This window comes from Aspergillus pseudonomiae (assembly GCF_009193645.1).
Source record: "Aspergillus pseudonomiae strain CBS 119388 unplaced genomic scaffold BDV37scaffold_9, whole genome shotgun sequence".
In the NCBI taxonomy this organism is placed as follows: domain Eukaryota; kingdom Fungi; phylum Ascomycota; class Eurotiomycetes; order Eurotiales; family Aspergillaceae; genus Aspergillus; species Aspergillus pseudonomiae.
This window is the reverse complement of record NW_022476001.1, coordinates 213,042-231,777: the sequence shown is the minus strand read 5'-3', so window position 1 is coordinate 231,777 and position 18,736 is coordinate 213,042. Positions and strand designations below refer to the sequence as shown.

The 18,736-nt window shown below is 48.1% G+C and overlaps 7 protein-coding genes across 7 annotated transcripts; 4 read left to right on the top strand and 3 right to left on the bottom strand.

The window, feature by feature from the left end:
- Nucleotides 1-1,034: 1,034 nt before the first annotated feature.
- Nucleotides 1,035-2,801, bottom strand: BDV37DRAFT_297432 (putative MFS multidrug transporter; the record flags this gene model as incomplete). The annotated part of the gene is made up of 2 exons (XM_032090328.1): nucleotides 1,035-2,594; nucleotides 2,651-2,801. 2 exons carry the CDS (start codon nucleotides 2,799-2,801, stop codon nucleotides 1,222-1,224), a joined length of 1,524 nt encoding a protein of 507 aa, XP_031945103.1. The 3' UTR covers nucleotides 1,035-1,221.
- A 310-nt stretch (nucleotides 2,802-3,111) lies between these two features.
- BDV37DRAFT_279568 (Isochorismatase-like protein) lies at nucleotides 3,112-4,049 on the top strand (the record flags this gene model as incomplete). The annotated part of the gene is made up of 3 exons (XM_032086361.1): nucleotides 3,112-3,145; nucleotides 3,198-3,517; nucleotides 3,573-4,049. The coding sequence occupies 3 exons, from the start codon at nucleotides 3,112-3,114 to the stop codon at nucleotides 4,047-4,049; spliced, it is 831 nt and encodes a 276-aa protein (XP_031945102.1).
- An 809-nt stretch (nucleotides 4,050-4,858) lies between these two features.
- On the top strand, nucleotides 4,859-5,413 carry BDV37DRAFT_268925 (uncharacterized protein; the record flags this gene model as incomplete). Its single annotated transcript, XM_032084264.1, has 1 exon — nucleotides 4,859-5,413. The coding sequence occupies one exon, from the start codon at nucleotides 4,859-4,861 to the stop codon at nucleotides 5,411-5,413; it is 555 nt and encodes a 184-aa protein (XP_031945101.1).
- A 792-nt stretch (nucleotides 5,414-6,205) lies between these two features.
- On the top strand, nucleotides 6,206-7,314 carry BDV37DRAFT_222696 (oxygenase MpaB family protein). The gene has a single exon (XM_032080196.1). The coding sequence runs from the start codon at nucleotides 6,418-6,420 to the stop codon at nucleotides 7,216-7,218; it is 801 nt and encodes a 266-aa protein (XP_031945100.1). The 5' UTR covers nucleotides 6,206-6,417; the 3' UTR covers nucleotides 7,219-7,314.
- Nucleotides 7,315-8,196: 882 nt separating this feature from the next.
- On the bottom strand, nucleotides 8,197-10,746 carry BDV37DRAFT_297427 (caspase domain-containing protein; the record flags this gene model as incomplete). The annotated part of the gene is made up of 3 exons (XM_032090327.1): nucleotides 8,197-8,436; nucleotides 8,495-8,671; nucleotides 8,722-10,746. The coding sequence occupies 3 exons, from the start codon at nucleotides 10,744-10,746 to the stop codon at nucleotides 8,197-8,199; spliced, it is 2,442 nt and encodes an 813-aa protein (XP_031945099.1).
- Nucleotides 10,747-13,844: 3,098 nt separating this feature from the next.
- On the bottom strand, nucleotides 13,845-14,247 carry BDV37DRAFT_279564 (ribosomal protein S36 family protein; the record flags this gene model as incomplete). The annotated part of the gene is made up of 2 exons (XM_032086360.1): nucleotides 13,845-14,128; nucleotides 14,184-14,247. The coding sequence occupies 2 exons, from the start codon at nucleotides 14,245-14,247 to the stop codon at nucleotides 13,845-13,847; spliced, it is 348 nt and encodes a 115-aa protein (XP_031945098.1).
- Nucleotides 14,248-16,536: 2,289 nt separating this feature from the next.
- On the top strand, nucleotides 16,537-17,707 carry BDV37DRAFT_297425 (uncharacterized protein; the record flags this gene model as incomplete). Its single annotated transcript, XM_032090326.1, has 3 exons — nucleotides 16,537-16,928; nucleotides 16,981-17,299; nucleotides 17,357-17,707. Exons 1-3 carry the CDS (start codon nucleotides 16,564-16,566, stop codon nucleotides 17,705-17,707), a joined length of 1,035 nt encoding a protein of 344 aa, XP_031945097.1. The 5' UTR covers nucleotides 16,537-16,563.
- Between the last annotated feature and the right edge of the window lie 1,029 nt (nucleotides 17,708-18,736).

Sequence of the window (18,736 nt, the reverse complement as noted above, 5' to 3'; positions counted from 1 at the left end):
AATAGAATGTTTGTATTGCTATCGGCAGTCCTCTCTATTAAACTAAAGTCATGATGAAACTACGGGGTAGTCCGTTTCACGAGAGTGGATCATCACACCGGTCGTTCTAGAATTGGGTTAAATCCCGAAGCTCTCCCGGAAGATTCGAGTCAGGAGAGCTTGTCTTAATTAAACAAGGTCCGCTTGGCTTTTGCTACGAGAATGCAGAGTTTTGGGACTTTGTAGTCAGGCCACACTAGGGTAAAGCAGTGAGGGATTGGCGCAGGTTGATAGATGGACTCTCACTGATTTACCAACCGACCCTATGACAACTATCACCAGAGTTAAGTAAAAAGAGTATATGTATTTTGAAATTGAAGGAGCATGTTGGAAAGATAGAGTTAGGGTTGGTATGACCCGACAATACGCCCTGCAATCCCGGCTAGTCAAGTCCCGTAGCAACAGATCTATCCGAAAGCTGACGTTTTTGAGACCACTGCTCCACAAATCGTACGCTTAGTCAATTTTCAAATAGCTGTAAGGAAGTCGTCCATGCAATATATGTTTCATATGTGGATAACGCTGGTGAGTTGTAGGGATGCTAGTGGCGGAGCACGGCGATCTTGTCCACAAAAGCCATGTTTGGGTCGTTATATTTTTGTGACTTAGGACTCCATACGTAACGAGTATTTAGCCTAGTAGGGATGAATAAAGTAAGGGAGTAGCAAACATAGATCTAGAATTGCGGGTGGTCCGTCCAAGAGATACGCCTTTGCCATTACGCAACAGGAGGGGATTTAGCAATTTCTACAAAAGGCTCGACTCGAAAACACCGACAAATCCCTGATAGCTACATACTCACTTTCTCCTCCCCAGGCACACATCGTAACGGGTCCTCTTTTAATCCCTGAGAAAGCTTCTATGCGGGTGTGCATGTAGAGATCTCTTACTATTATCGGATCTTTCCCATTGCACCCGCTCCAAGGGACATTCATTTGTGGATATATGTCCGCACAGTGGTGAATATAGGCACATAATGCAAGAATTGACCAGTGCTTGTAAAGTACTTCGATTATACATTATCACGATGCTCTAATATCTGCTCTTCCATCTCGCCCCAATATCTAACGACAACACTGCCCCTGTAGAATACATCTGGTACTTGTGATATAGCACACCGTATGCCCCATCCGCTTTGTAAACGCACTCGGCCTGTGGCCCAAAGTACATCTTTCCAGCAACTTACGCATCGCCCCTCCGATCCTGCGCCTGTTTCCTCCATGCGCCGGCAAACCTCCACTGTATAAAAGGGCCAATCAATGCCACAAGCTGCACCGCAACACATATCGTGAACGCCACACCAACACCAACACCATTGACCATGGGCATGATAAAACTGGTACCACCAGCCGCAAACAGACATCTCGCGAGATTCAGACTGGCACTAGCTGCCGCGCTTCGATCAGGAAAGATATCAACGAGATACGTCATGATAACAGACTGAGTGGAGACAGCCGTCCAGCCTGTGATGAAGGTAGAAACGATGGGAACGGCGATATGGACGCGATCAGGATACTGAATGGTCCAGCCGAAGAGGATGATGGAGAGACACTGCAAAAGCGAGAAAACCGGCACGAGTCGAAGACGAGCCTTTTCAATCGGGAAATCATCCTCATTACGGGATCCATCATACGCAGCCTCGGCGTCGAGCGAAGATTCGTATTTCTCTTTGGCCCGTTGGTAGTCCATGTTTAGGATCTTGCCTGACACTAGCGTCCCGATCATGGAGCCTACGCCGTTGGCGATGAAGGTGAGACCGATCTGAGTTTCGTGGAGGCCGTAGCGGTCTTTGAAAAGTGAGGACATGGCGGTGATGCTCATCTGCCAGACGGCGTAGTAGATGGCGAGGAAGAGGATGATTGGGGTTGCGTGCTTGGTTACGAGCATTCGAAGGGGGCCGGTGAGATCAATACGTTTCGTTGCTGGTGGCTGAGAGGCATCTGATTCGTCTAATTTCCACTGGACTTTGGTTGTTCTTTGATAGATGCTTAACGGATATCTAGCCAATGGGTTCGACGGTGTCGTGCTTCCATTGGCAACAACTGATCGGAGTGTTTCAGGTAAGAGAGCAATAAGTAGGGCCAAGAAGACACCACAGTAGATGGTAAGGAACCAAAAGACCGAATGCCATCCTAAAGATCCGGCCAGTGCTCCTCCAATCACAGGTCCGACAGCAACAGGTACGAGGAGCCCTGCTTGAAAGATTCCCATAAAGCCTCCTCGTTCGGCGCGTGTGGTGATATCGCCGATCACGCCAGAGCCGATGGCAATTGTACTGGCGCTACCTGTGCTCTGAAGGCATCTCAGGACAATCACTGTAGCGTAATTCTTACTCAGCGCAAGGCCAATGCATGCGCCCAGAAATACAATAAATGTACAGATGTAGGCAATTCGACGCCCTTTTACATCTGACACTGGGCCCCACAGACTTGGTGCTAGCCCCTGGAAGATAAGGTAGGATGTAACTGTCAGATTAACAAGTTCGAGGGAAACACCGAGATCATCCGCAATGGTTGGCAAAGCTGGGAAGTAGATATTTGACGCGAAACCTGAAACTGTAGTAGATGTCAGCCAGCCTGGCTCTACGTTATATAGTAATCTACGGACTTACATGTTGCAGCAGTCGACACAATTGCAATGATTAGCCATTTTTGTCTTTTATCAAATATGCTATAAGGCGCATCTGGAACGGCGGGGGATGCTGTCGCAGGAGTAGCTTGCGATTGGTCTGCCGTTCCTTGGGCAGGCGTTGTGTCCTTCATAGTTAGTGATCTATTCACAATAATTTAAATTAGTTGATTTAGGGACATATAAAATCGAGATAGTAGGCTCGACGTGGTATATATATGAAACATGACCGTGTGGCAAATGGTGTTTACCTACCAGCGGAGCCGAGCTCGGAATTCCGAACAGATGGCTCGGAGTTGAGGATTCCCACTCCATTAGGATCAAAATCTCAGCAACTGCAGCTTTATAGAGATACATTTTTTGCGACAACCTCTCTTGGTTCCTTGTCAATAAGAATTAACCGTATACCTCCCTCAGGCTACAGATTCAATTCATCGGGTCAAGATGACGCAATTGACTAACGACCCCCCGAGCTTCGGTGAACGTCCTGAACCTGGACTGCATAACAGTTCTGATAGACGCTGCCAAAGATACGCCCGAAGGACAGGCATTCATATCAAGTTGTTTTCGGTGGAATGACGCAGTACATCAAAAGACTCCTCGTCGTCTTACTATCTTTACCACGCTATCTTTCGAGCGTGGCCGACCTGAGGTACAGGATAACACCCCATTCGCCAGGGTGATGGCACCATTTGGGACGTTCGAACACAATTCGCCCCACGCAAAGATCGCTTCTCAGTTTCATACCGATCAGAATGATATTATACTTCATAAGACGCGGTGGTCCGCTATTATGGGGAACAGTCTGGAGCAGATACTGAAGGCACAGCGGATCGACACAGTGGTTATCGTAGGTAGCATTCTTCCAGTGGTTGATATTATTATCGCTAACATAGGGGCTATAGTCAGGACTGACTCTTTCTGGTGTTGTGATCAGCACCGTCTATCGACTGTTCGACTTGGACTACAACATCTATGTGATCAAGGACAGTGTGGTGGAATTGCCCGTAGATGAGACTGCGGTATCTTCCGAGGTTATGCTGGGTATGCTTCTGCCAAAGATGAACTTAAAAGTGATCTCCCTCGATGTGGCTTTGCAAGCATTGGAAAACTCTCAAGATAGCATATTGGCATCAATCATATCAATATTAATAACTGCACAAGCGCGCATACTAGGCCTAGATTTTGACTTATCCACCCTTCGATTCACAAGGGTCCAAGGTATGAATATGGTGTATCGGGCTCCCGCTCGTGGCAAACGCGAACGTCCCTCGGAATCCCGCTACCTGGTGTATCCAAGCCCGCGGCGCGGATTCTCCACCCGAACCACTCTATTTGCATGTCAGGACATTGTGTGCGATGCGTGGGTGCTACTACAGTAGCTCATCTTGGAGACACTCTGGCATCCTTGCGTTCCTCATCTTCTCAAGAACGTTTGACCCAGCATGAACGGATATCGAAAGACCGACACTGGATAATCCTGCTCGGACGGAAAGCCATTCGCTCTTGAACAGTGTTAGGTAGTTAACAGCTGGGGAGAGTATACTATCCGACATGAGCAATATTGAGAGGGGTTAACTTGCCCCTAAAACAAGCGGCAGTGATTTGTGCACTAAGGGCATGTAGATCACGCATCAAAAGCTGGGGGTCTTTTACCCCGTACTAAACTAAGCTTTAGCCATGGTTTCGCAGCTGCTATCTGTCCACTAAGTGGGCTTTTACCGAGTGATCTAGTGGGACTACAACGGTGGCGGGAGATAGTACGTCGGCCACTGGTACCATTTAAACTAGTACGAAAGACAGAAGCTACGGTGAGAGCGATAGCTAGTGCTTAGGATCTTCATTTGGAACGGGTATATTGCTTTGTTAGGTGGAGATATCTATGTCAGAGTTCATCTTTAATACCAATAATTGTGCAGATCCATGGAGATAATACGAGGGTGGAGTATGTCAGGATAGGATGCTAGTCAATTTAGGGATCATTCAATATGAATATGCAGGGGGCCATGTGGCGCTTGTGAGCTCACATTTCTCTACAAAGAGACGCTACGTTCTAACTATATAGGGGTACCACCTGCCAGGATGAAGGCCTCCACAGACGAAATTATTATTCAATTTCCCCGGACTCGAATTCCAAAACCGCTTCTCTCCGTTCAATTGAATACGATCACACACGCAGAACTACTTTACAATGCGCCTCGAAATACTTAGCCTCGTCGCCCTTACTGTTGGCGGAAGTATGGTCTCCGCCTTTGAACTCCCTTCGACCTACTGCGCCCGGGTAATCCCTGAGGTCATCAATGCGCTCAACATGGACAGAATCTTTGACCACGCACGAAGCAAAATCTGTGAAGCCGGATGCGAAGTCACGGTGCTCGACTACGAGAGCAAAGTCCGTGAAATGGGAATTCAGATCATCAAGGCAGAGTCTAAGGAAATGGGCGCTCCTGAGCTGAGCGAGCAGTACATCAAACTGCTCGATTCCATCTACAAGACGGCTCTGGAGAAGTGTGAAGCTAAGGAGCTTGGAAAGAAGAACATCTGCGACGTGGAGCCTGCGCAAGGAAGGCAGGTTGCGCAGTGCGTGAAGCGCAACATGCTGGGCATTATGTTTGACCAGCCTCAGGCTTTCTGGTCGATTCTCACGACAAAATGTGAAGAGCAGTACCGGTTCTTTTCGAACGAAGATTTGTGGGAGATAAAATTCCCCGGACACATGGAAAAGTTTGCTGTGGAACAATGCTAGGGTAGGCGCTCGGCGTGGAGGTGTATGGAGGATGATGATGCTGATTGAGCGACAGAAGGGTCTTCTTGGAGAGAAGAAGATAACTATGGGGGGTTTGACAAGATAGTAATAGGTAATTTAGCCGTGGAATTATGGTCACGTCGGAACCAGTTCTCTTAATCAGTAAGGGGTTAGGGCATCGGTTATGTGAGAAATGGATTAACACTGGATCCACAGTGTTAAGAGGACTAGAAAGAATGAAAACGAGATTTGACCATGCAGCAATGGAATGATTGATGCTTTACTAGCGGTAATATGATTCGAATAAGGTAAATGCAGTTTAGATTGTATTTACCCCCATTGGTTCTCATTATTTCGAAAGACTTGTGGCCACGCCATTCTATTAACTGAGATTCGCGGCCCAGGATTAGTGGCAAACTAGAATTCTCGAGATGTATAACTTATATCCATTATCCAATGTCATGTAAACATGAGAGAATCGCATCCTATGGTCGAAATGGAAAATACTATATTGTGGATTTAGGATATAGGACATCCGACAAGATAGGAAACATAACCACTGATAGGTACATTTTACCAGGTTAATAGTGGATCATCCCTGTCTATAGTAGCAGGGGACTCATTCCTGCCTTAAACCATTTCGTGACAAGTAGCAATGAAAATATTTGGAGCCTAAACAGGAGGGGGCAAGGTGCATAAGTGAAGAAGACTGCCTTTTTTTTTTTTTTTTTTTTTTTTTTTTTTTTTTTTTTTTTTTTTTTTCACGACTATTGAGCGCCACACAGGCGATAGGTCCTATTTCAGCTCCCCACAACACACCTCACATGCCTGGTTTGCTTTTCAGAGCTCAGCTGAACTCTTCAACATCCGTGACGTAATATATTTCACAAGGTAGGATCGGGGAAAGAGTTGCACCTGCTCCTGGGGGGAGAAGCACGCCGCAAGATAAGAACAATAATAGTGCAATACCATCGCAACCGTCTCTTCGCAATTTTGCATCCACAATGTATAAACCACTATCCTGTGGTAAGATGTCTAAAACAGACGACTTGATCAACTGTCAAGTGGTACACAGCGAGATCGTCACTCTCATCGCTCTGCAGTATGCGAACATTCTGGTGAACTCCCATCCTCAAATAGCACAAGGGGTCCAGAATCACAGCTACTTTCGCACCAATCCCACGTCCAGAATTTACTACAGTTTACTATATATCCAAGGCGTGTGCGGAACACCAGAAGAGAGAAACTGTGTGAGCAGAATAGTCAACAAGGCCCACCGCGGAGTGAGAGGACGAAACTACAATGCAATGGAGCCCAAGCAGCAGCTCTGGGTTGCTAGTTGCTTTTTCATCGCAACATTGACCGTGCAGGAGACCTTCTTCGGGCTGCTGGATGAGCAGTCGACAGAGGCCCTCTACCAAGATGCATCCCGATTTGGCACATCCCTGCAGATGCCTCTGGAAATGTGGCCAGAAAGCATCCACAAATTCTGGGAGTATTGGAACCATGAGATTCGCCATTTTGAAGCGACGCCTGCAGTATTCAGCGTGGCTCGTGATGTTCTCTATCCTCACAACCTACCCTTCTGGATATGGGTTGCCTCGCCTATTCTGCGCATCTTTACGATCCATTGGCTCCCCGAGGCGTATCGAGCGCGGTACGGGCTTCGTACTACATGGGTTACATCTTTGGTCTATGGTACCTGTGTGTTTATCTTGCGGTGGGTATATCCACTGCTGCCGGAGTTCTTGAGGCATTGTCATGTTTACTATTTGAAGAGAGAGTTACGGAGATATGTAAAATAGAATTTCATTCCTCCCCTGTCTGGTCTCTGCGTTGATGGGTTCATGTCCGCGAGAGTGTCACTTATTTCTGTATTTGAGAATGCAAGGATACTTTCCATAGTTAATCGCTCTGTCGAGCCCTAGAACGGGATGGTATTGTAAAAATAGTATTATTTTACATGGTCCGGAACGTCGACCACGTCCGCCGTAGTGGAGAGAAGTGGCCTACTAGGTAAGCACCGTGAACAATTCATTCCTTTCCCACGTTGGTGTCGACAAACAAAATGCCCGAGAAGACGGTCACTGGGCCCACTGACCTTCCAACCATTGCCGAGATCGAAGCGGCAACGGACGTTCTCAGCATGCCTGACAATTCAGCCAAAGTGGTTCGGGTGAGGGAGCATTTTGCGGTCAAATTCGGCAATGGGATTCCACTCGGAGGCGGAAAATATGAGGTTCTTGGCGGCCAACAGTCAAGTGCCAGTGCCCAAGGTCTACGCAGCGTTTATTGAGCCGGGGACTAATCGGACATTTATTATTATGGAATACATCCACGGCGATGACCTGCAGAAATTGCTACCCTCTCTTACGCCACCCTAAAAAACCGTCATCTGCAAGCTTGTTCGGGATGCAATGATTGATCTCCGAAATATTCACCCCCAGCTTATCTGGGGACCGTGAATCGCCAACCGTATCATGACGATGTCTTCTGGAGGAGCACTTCGACCTGCCCAATATCTAGGTACTTCGTGGCGGTGAGGTTTAGGTATCATCTTTGCTCATTCATGGCCTTGAGTGATTTTTCAGCATTTCATGCCCGCACAAATCAAAAATACACCATGAGCTACCCACAACAAAATTTGTTTATCTGGCTCCTACCACGGCCAACAATCACTAAGTTAACCTACCCATTAGCCACTTTACTGGTTGCCCGAAGTTGGAGCAGCAAGGCGGTTAACCTCCTGACAATAAGGGAAATGTACGAGCGAACTTGTAATTTCATACCCATTGCCCCGAAGCATACTTCTCAAGCCGCAGGTTAGGCTTGTTTGCAAAGTACGCTGTCGCTCCAGCGGGTACCCGGTCGTTTTCAATATATAAGATCTTCTCAGGGCCCTTGAAAATACTGATCACACCGAAACCTTCGCTCCGAGACCAGAGAGGAAAGGTAGCAACACAGCACCCACATTCATCTGCCTGAGACGCAAGAGTCTTCTTAGTTGCCGGCCCGTTGAAAGTCTACCATCGTACTGTTAGTCTTAGTGGAAATGAACGAGCTGGTTTGGGTCAACTGTACCGTTGTGCTGAAGTTTACGCCAGCACCTGTCGGGGAGGCATTTATCCCCACCTCTGATAACAGGCGGTTCGGTCGGTATTTGGATACCACCACGGTGATCTCTTCGGTATGTTGGTTTATTACTCGAATGCATGGCGGGATACTTTTGCTGGTTCGGATGATGGCCCCGAAGATGCCCTGTTTTGTGGATCAGCAGTGGCGCATGGATGGTCCTTGACGTGGCCTACCTTGGGTACGGAGTCCAGAGGATAGCTTAGAGCATCTGCCCATTCCACTACGGTCTCTGGCTCGGGCAGATTAGCAGCTAGGATACACTGGTCTGCGGGCTCGTCCAGAGCATCCCAAAACACGGTTTCGCTGGAAGAGTCATGGTCTAGGGAAGGAGTATCGTCCAAATATACATCCTTCGCGTAAAGCTTGAATGGGATGTGAACAACATCGTAGAGATGAGCTGCGGTCTTGACAAACTCGGCGGCATCGCGCAGAATGTCTACGTCGAGATTTACCGATTCCACCAAATAGTTCAGACTGACTGGGCGGTTAGAGACAAGAATCACAAACCGCTCTTCTATAGGAAGGTCGGTTGCAACTCCGTTTGGCCAAGATATTTCCGAGCCCACTAGCTCATCAAAGGAGTTACTTCCAAGTGTTATATCAAGCTCAGCTGGGAGCTCAATGCCCAAGGGCCATGCTCCAGTCAATGATGAAACAGTGCCAACAACATTGATGTTCAGCACGGAAACATAGAGGGTAGTACTACCAGCATTTTCGAGACGAATATAGACGGACTCTCCTTCACTGATCCGATCGCTGCCGGCCATTTGGAAATTTACCTTCGGTTCGCCGTCCTCCACGGTGCCAACTGTGACCTGTAAATTATGTACCAGGAGATCCTGCCTTCTCTCGCAGCGTAATTCTCGAACACGTTTTGCCCGGGCCAGTCGCTCTGCATCAGCAATAATGTCACTGAATGCTTGAGAGGTCACCTCTTCGGTGCTGTCAATCAAGCGTGTCCTGATTCGGATGCCTTCATTGTCGACTAGCACAATAGAGCCCTCTTCATGGCGAAGCTCGGCTAAGGGTTTCTGCTTATCATCCGGACTGGAAGGTTTGAGGTATCTGGATTCTTCCACGCCCGCTTGGAGACCATCCAGGTCTGGAGGAAGAGACACCGGTAACTTGTCAACCACATCATGTTTCAAGAAGGCCAAGGCGCCCTCGCGGTGTATACTCCTCCATGATGGCAGATGTGTTAGCGCAGCTTTCGATTTGAATGCAGCCACAGCGGTAACGGTGGCTTCCACGACCGGTTCTCCTTCTTCTGCCTCATCCGGATTAAAGGGAACCACAGTGTAAACATTCCCCTTTCGCACACCAACCACGCTCCCTGCATCGATCATGGCCTTACCGTTCTCAATCTTAACATACAGCGCACCGGACTTGACATGCTGCAGAGAAAAGTGTGCTCGGGTGTCTGGTCCCTCGACCTGGGGATGCTGCCACTGATGCCGGGTATTAACCAGCTGACAGACCCTGACCAGCGTAGTCCTCCACGACACATCAATGCCATTCGTCTCCCCCATAGCCTTAGCTAAAGCATCAGTCAAGGCCCCAGACCATTGCCCGCGCGCATTGATATGCTCGCAAGCACTTTCCGCTGTGGCCGCGGCAGCGATCCGAACCGCATACGGGTTTCCCAGCTGAAACACCTCACCATGGAAATACCCTTTTTCCCGAAGCTTCTTCAAGTACAAATTCAAATCATGGAATTGGACTTTTGACAAACTCTTTTGCTTGACAGGCTCCTCGTCCGGACCCCGGAACATCCGCCCAGAGTGACAGCAGTCGATAACAATAGTCACGTTCCGTGTTTTGTCCGTCGTATCGCGAAGCAAGTACGATATTTCCACATCGAGGATTCCCCGGAAGTCTCCCTCAGTCGATTCGTCGTAGTCGACTGGGACAAGGAACTGGAACTGCCATGATTTATTCTTCTCCTTTCGGTTCTCGTCGTGCACTAGGGCCCCGTGGCCTGAGTAGTAGATCACCACGGCGTCGCCGGGAGAGGTGACCTCGATCAACTTAGCCCAGGCCTCTAGGATACCGGCGCGAGTTGCACTTTCGTTGTAGCAGGGGATGATTTCAAAATCTCGTCGTGTAAGAAGACCCTCCATGGTCTTGACGTCATTTAGGGTTCCATTCAGCCCGCCATATGTACTGGCGATTAGGAGGGCTCGTTTGTTGGATGACATTTCGGATTTGTCGCTTCTCAGCTGAAGGGACTTTCAGGTGTGGCTTCGTAGAGAGGTATATGGAGGAGGCCTTGCCGCACGCCTAGACTGCTCTGGCTCCGCTCCCATCTGCGTTAACAACTTATATAGCATATCATTATGTTGTGTAGCCCTGGAATCTCGGCAACGTCATATTCTATTGCAAGAGGATTTGCCCAAGTAGGGCATCATGAAGGACCAGGATCCAATAGAAAGTGGTATGTATTAGGCATTGATGCAGTGGCCCGAATGACTAGTTGCAGCTGCATGCAGCCGTACATATCGGTCCGAAAGTGGGATGTCAATGACGACCTGGCGGGCTGGCGAAACACACCCTCATCATCAGGATTAAATGTGATCTACCAAAAGTGCGAGGCTTGCAGGTGTGTAATCAGTAACTATGGTGTTTTTCGAATATATGGATCGTGATACCTAGTAAAGAGTGCCTTTAGAGAAACAGGGTTGTATACAACTGCATCAAGAAATCCGGTTTGAGGCGGGGCCATAACATGTCGCAATGATCGACAAAGCAGGGCAACCACTGGAATTGGCCACAACTTCATCCACCTCTCTAGGTGTTCTACTGCAGACGTGAACTAGTGTCTAGGCTGCCACTTGGCCTCAGGATTCCGAGATGGCCATACAAGGTATCATATGCAGCCTGCCAGGCATACAGACCATGTCAAGTCCACTTGTCCTTATTTCCATGACTCCCCTTAGGTGATTGACAACGTGGATATAACAAGGCTTGATAAAAGTTGGGCAGTGATGCATATCATATCGCCGACATAACTGGGTGAATCCCGAATTGGAATATACCCTCTGCACAGATTCCCGGCTATAACATGGTTGCGAGTCATGAAATTATCACGACGCCTTATATTCGCCTGGAGGTGGAGAGGACATCCTGTCGGAGCCTTCAAAGCTTGGGGCAATATTAGACAGTGTCTAAGAGTAAATCTTGTCCATGTCGGCAAGAACCATGATTTCGTTTTCGCCCATGGATTGGATCGTAGCTATTCTACCATTGATACCCAGTCGACTACATGACAACAAGTACGCCCCTTAGCGCCTTGCAACAACAGTGAGTGTGATATTACCTTACGTTACTGGCAATAGTCGCAGCCCGTGGTACTATAGCGCACCGGTTATATATATCTGATAGAGGTTGGAGTGTGATAGATCACCTCTTGTCTTGCTAGCTCACTATACGCGACCTGCATAGGATAACTATCTTTTTTTAGGTAGTTTCCAACGTGTTTGATCGAATTCAATAAAGTAAACTAGGTGCTTATTAAGGACTGCACTTTATCCGAATGCAACGACAAGTACATGTGTAGTTGTTGCCGAAAACTAGCACACTACATATCCTGAACGATCATAAGAATGTATGAAGACCACCTGGCAAAGGCATGGCTAAGATTATTAAAGAAAATGCACAGCGATACGGCAGCTGAAGCGAAATATCCTTTGCGAGAGTCAAGGAACCCCGGTTCATAACAGCCATGGAGAACCACAGCGTAGGTTAGTTAACCCGCGAATCATACTGGTAGCATGTCTAAACCCCCTCCATGTTTCTCGAAACCATTCGAATTACCACTATCAACCGTCAGAATTCCACCGCATCGTAATAGCTTCAGCGCTCTAACCTCGCAACTGTCCCACAAATGGGGAGCGCTTGGTACCACTACTTGACACGACAGCCTTATGGACGGCAATAATAGTAATCGAATCCGTTGTTAAGATGTGCAGAAGGTGCGGCGTCTTGGTTGGCATGTCCTGGAGTCATCGTATCATCTTTCTCGCCTGCGGTCCGGAGGTCCTCGACGCTATCAACTGGGAGACTAGAAACCAGAAGAGTGTAGGAGAAGAGAAAGGTAAGGAAATAGAAGAGCTTCATATTGGATATATGTTTGTTTGAGACGTTGAGACTTGGGACAAGGATAGGACTGGGTTTTGCATATGCGGATGTTGACGGGTTAAAGTTGTATGAGGACATACATGGGTATAGAAACTGAAGGTCAATATTTATAGTGTGAACCAGCACCATTGTGAATTGTGTGTGGGGTGATGGCCTTGTCTCTGTAGTTTCTCCAACTTATGAATAGATAGTGAAGATGACGTCCATTCCCATGACATAATGTCTTTTCGATACAATGAAAAGTGGTAGCATTGCATGTGTGGAGTAAATTAACCACCTGATAGGATTCCCTATGCTACAGTGACAGAATGAAGCCGCAAGTAATTTACCAAAAGGAATTCTTATTCATCCAGAAGAGACAGTAAAGGAAGGCGGAGGAGATGAGAATAAGACCGGGCATGCCCGACTAGAAATGTTGATATTGCTGTGCTCTTCTATTTTTACTCACTTTATTTTGTGGTAGGCCTGTGCCTAGTTCAAGACTTCAATTGCGCGATTCAGGATGGATGAGGTGTGCCTTGCACATTGCGTTTCAAAAAATCACTGACCCCGCAATGAGAGCTGAGTATGTTTATACAATCTCTTTATATATTATTTGCCTACTCTCCATCGCTTTCTTGCGCTCCCTTCACTATGCTTAGCTTTCTGATATATGGTTGTTGCGCAATCCGTGTACGTATAGCGGGATGGACGAACTGTTCACTCTGAATTTGTGCACTAAATTTGCGGTTCCCAGTGTATGTTTCCACTAAATAACAAAGATAGTTGTCATGATTTGGATTTATGACTAGCCATTGTTATTTATGATTTTTATATATTGTTTGCCTGTTTCTTAGAATATATATTTGCATGATGCCTTCTCAACAAGAATAAGAATGCTGAGAGAGAGAACTGTGAATCACCAACGCCTGGCTGTGAAGATAAATGACGAATACGTCAAACCCCCAAAAATAAAAAGAAAGGAATGAAAACAGTAACCACCTGGACCCCACGGCCGTCATGTTGACGCTGTTGTGTAGTGTAGTGGGTCTTGAAGAGTGAAGCTTCATTTAAAATCCCCATTGAATGGATAATCAGAGATCCGAAACGCCCAGAGCACACCTAGGTAATTATCTGTGGCTAAACATGAGCCCGGCTGCCTATGCAAAACGAAAACAAATTAACGCAGGAGGCTAGCGCCACCAGACTCGATGGCGTCGATTTCGGCTTCTGTCCATGGGAGGTGGTGAGTCTGCGAGGAGAGATTCCTATGGTCAAGGTATTCTCTGCTTGAGTTGATGAACTCCTCCGAAGTCACAGAGCTCGAATTCAGGGATCCCCGCATAAGGGATGCATGGTGAAGGGGACCATGTTGATAGGCCCTAGAGCGGTAGGCGGCGAAAGAGTCATAAGAGCTGCCTGCGGGTGACATCGAGGAAAGCCGAGAGGGGTGGCCAAGCGAGCCTGAGCAGAACTTTCAATTAGCGTACGCTATTGTTATGTCACTGGGAGTCCATACGAGTGACAAAGTTCTGGCCAATAGCTCGGATACGAGAAGCCCGAGCAGCGCCTTGGAGAGACATGGTAGGGTGCATTGTGTTAGATCCGAAAACGAAACGCGGCCAATTGAATTGTCGTAGGCTTTTGCGCGGCTGGATTGACGTCCAATGAAGTATCCTAGGTGGATACTAATGGAGGGGAGGCAATAGGGATTATTCGAAAGATTCTCGGTATCTGTCCGCCAGAACAGGAGCGATGCTAATCGGTGACTTGACAGATGTGAAGTTGGAAATATATTCATGGAAATGAATAAACGGCAAGTGCTCTATAAATTGAGAGTAGACCAAGTCGATGCAGATATCAACTCCTGAACAAGATATCGTATATATATACCTGTCTCCGAAGCCAACATGTATACCTAACATTCGTCGTTGGTGACCAATTCTATCATTGGCGCCTCTCGCATTTTTCGGCTTCGGCAAAGACTCCCGACGCAGGATGAGACACACACGAAGAATGCATCGGGAACAACGGGATCGATACCCCTCAGGCGGAACCTGACCAGGAAAGGTTCCGTTCTGGCCTATGCCTGAAGACAAGACTGCTGCTCCCGCAGTTGAGAAGCGGGGACCAGGTCAGCTATGTGATGCTCGGACTTTGTTCGATATCCAAGGATCTTGTCTCCCGTGGAAAGTATCCTGAGCTACATTCTTGGGTCCTGTATGGAGGTCCACCCTGGCGCTGTAGTTCTAAGTGTACTTCAACTAGCCCGGTCACTCAACTCTAACATACATAATTCGCGAACACTACGTGACCCTTCGCAAGGACAAGCAGCGGGTGAAAAGACTGGGATTTAGACCACATCAAAGGCAGATAGAAAGTCCATAAGCACGTGGTCCTATTATAACAGGGCTGGCAGGTAGCCAGGTGAGGAGGAAGGCCATTGGTGGCTATGGGACCGCTGCTAGAATAAGACAAATCCTGTGGTATGATGTAGAGTCTTCTGAGTTTTGTGCTAGATATACATCGATTATGATGACGCTTGAAAGAGCACTGCGTGAACAGGCTGACTGCCGAAACTACTGCGAGGACCAGGCACTGGCTAATATAGAGGGAGGAATAGTAGCCGATGACACGGAGTTACACAATATCATGGGCCGAGTTTCACGTCTCATCGCCAGCCATTGATGTGCGATGAATATCGGGGTCAATCATCGAAGGCAATTCTATCAACTCTTCCCTATGTAAAGACCTAGGTCGTGCAACTGTGACTGCACCCCCATTGAAGTTAAAGGGAGTTCTTGTTACGGTTAATAGTGTGGTATAACCATGTAGATGCGGTTTGAAAGAAGGCTGGGCCGTAATTGCACCGAATGGTAGAGCTTGCCGCTTGCACTTGTGGCTTGTGTAAGTCGATGATGGTGTGTTCTAGTACAGCGTCCCACCTCACATTATTCAGCCAAAGATCCAGATGCCCAGCTCCGGTGGCAAGCTATTCCTCAACGATATCCGACCCAAGCCTAGCTCGACCTTCGGCTGGCATAGTGGGTCTCTTGAATGCGAAGTGGGCTGCTTCACCTCTAGGTAGGGTCGAGTATTGGGGATGAATACACGGGGTCTGTTATCTCTCGAAGGTTAGGCGAGGCCTTCTCCGTAACTAAGCAATCAATTCAGTTCTTACTAAGACTCGGGTTTAACCTTTGTCTGCACAAGAATCGGACGCAGGGTTCGGCAAGCCCCACCGTGACCAGTATGCAGACATGTCTTGAGGCCCCACGGGGAAGTATTGCATTCAATGCGGGCCATGGTGCTACTTACCTCAAATTCGGAAGAGGTCTATAGTTTCGAGTACACACGGGAATCATACTTCAGTTGGCTCTAACATGACAGGCCCCCTGGGGGGTGGGGCATATATACTGAACCCGAGCCGAAGGAGCTATAAAAATCTCGAGCCGAGCTGATACTATTAGCAAGCACTCCATATTTGTCCTTTGGAGACGGGCGGTTGGCTGTCGCTGCTTGGTTACTCGGAAGCAGAACCCGATGCTTGAAGTCAGGGGCCATTAACAAGGAAGCTAGCTGATCTCCGCAGGGCTAGGGTTACCTGCGCATCCGAGTTTCTAGAAAGCTTGGCCCTCGGGTCGTTAGCAACTACCAAGCTTCGTCGTGGAAAATTGTACCAGTTTAGGATAATCTGAATACCTGATCCGATCTCCGAGCCGAGTCGCTCGTGACTTTTTCGATTCGAACCTGGTGGCGTGAACAAAGTCCTCCGATGCCAGAAGACTTGCATATAAGGGTGCGACTATCCAGCATAATGAGTTCAGCAAAACAGCATCATTCAATAATATAACCACTTGCATCAAAAGCAACTCAACTTCACTTCCGTTCACAACACAATGGCACCTGCAGCACTCCTCGCCCCAGAGCCTCCCGTCGTCATCGGGCCGGCCACCAAGAAGGCCACACGGCCTGCTAGCACGCTTCCTCAGTCCCTCATTGACGGGGCTCGTATCTCCCAGAAAGACACCTTCGACCCAAACAAGCACCTCAACTTCCAACCCCCGAAGCGCATCTACACTATGGAGGAGATTGGCCTGGAAGGGCAGGGTATTTCCACTCACGCCGGCTCGGAGCCTTTCTCTCTCTTCAATGAGGAGGCCATCAGGCAGATGAGGGCAGAGATCTTCAGCGACGAGGTCTTGGCTGAGTGCCAATACTCTTCAACCTTTAACAAGCACATGGTCCGCGGCATGGGTCCAGCGTATGTTCTACCTATTCCTAGAGATACTAGCGGCGTGTACTAACTTTCCCAGCCGCGCGCCTTTCACCTACGACGCATGGAACAACCCTGAAGTTCTCCGCCGCATCTCTGAGGTGGCCGGCATCGAGCTCATCCCTTCCGTTGACTTTGAGATCGCCAATATTAACATCTCGGTCAACAGCAACCCCACTCAGGTTGTACCGGAACAACAGGTCTCGTCTAACGAGGAGCTGCCCGCCGTTGCCTGGCATTATGACAGCTTCCCCTTTGTCTGTGTGACCATGCTCTCTGACTGCACTGGCATGGTTGGTGGTGAAACGGCCTTGCGCACGCCTTCAGGTGAGATTATGAAGGTCCGGGGCCCCGCAATGGTAAGTGCTAGCAATCTATCCCGTCTATCCTTAATCACGTATTAACTGCGTTTGAAGGGTACTGCGGTCGTTCTGCAGGGCCGGTATATCGAGCATCAGGCATTGAAGGCACTGGGTGGTCGTGAGCGGATTAGCATGGTCACTTGCTTCCGGCCCAAGAATCCCCTGGTCCGCGATGAGACAGTTTTGGTCGGTGTGCGTGGTATCAGTAACCTCTCCGAGCTCTACACTCAATACACGGAGTACCGCCTGGAGCTATTGGAGGAGCGTCTCCGCCTCAAGCAGAAGGAGGAGCGCCGCCGCGTCGTGGCCAAGCGGCCATTCGATATTGCTGATATCCGGCAGTTCTTGAAGGAACAGAAGGCCTTCCTAGAGTCGATGCTGGAGGAGATCATCGAAGTCGAGTAAATGTCAAGATTGCTGAGATGTATATGATGACTTGTGAAGTTTAGATTTGTTGACTCTGTTTTAGCAAGTTGTATGTTAGCGGCATGGTCCTTCTGTGAATTTTCTTTTTCGTTAGTGTATTGCAGTCCTTAGATATTTGGTAAAAATTTAGTGATTGAAGATATATAACCATTTTCGCGCATTACCACACTTTTGAGCTGTCCGAGCTTATTTTCCCTAGTTCCTCATCCTATCCGATGAGATGGAATGGTTTTTCGCTTTATCTAAACCAAGCCGGCTGCTGATCCGTATTGCGTCGAGTTTCTTCTTCTGTAGCTACCTCTATGGCCTATGGTGGGAGTCGTACTGAACCCCCAGACTTGCAACCTCTAATATTCTGTACACAGTTTGTGTCCGCCAGCAGATGTTTATTTGTTGCATCTTTTCTTCTTTGGGCCTTCGCCAAGCCCTGTGGAAATGGCTAAGAGTCTTTGTATAAACTTATTTGTATCAGGACCTCCACCCTTGGTGCCTCTACTGGTAGAAGTACATCGTTACTTACAACTTCGTACATTGGATAGAACACAAATCCATAAATGCAAAATAAAACACTCACTCTGTTCAGATAGATGTACAAGACCCCTTGTCCTCCTGAAGACCCTGCATGGAACTGAAGCCATGCCACTCACCGTACGCGACTTAACCCCAAAGAGTAAAAAGTTCCCCGACACCCTGGACCCCACGGATGGGATGCAGGGCAAGTCGAGATGCATCACTTGACCGTATAAGTTGACGCAAAGGATTCCCATGCGCGCCGAAGTGTGGGTTGTTTCATCGGGTTCAGAACCCGAGATAGGGTCGGCAGTCGCCTAGATCCGATCTCGACCCGAGGCCGATCCGAAACGACATGACTCGCTCGCTTCGCTTTATACATACATCCCATACAGAATAGTATATATACTTATTTGCGCGTGCGTATGTGTCCAGTGCATATTGATACATTAGTCTATTTCACTTATCTGTGTCCATTGGAAGGCGATTTCACAGCCA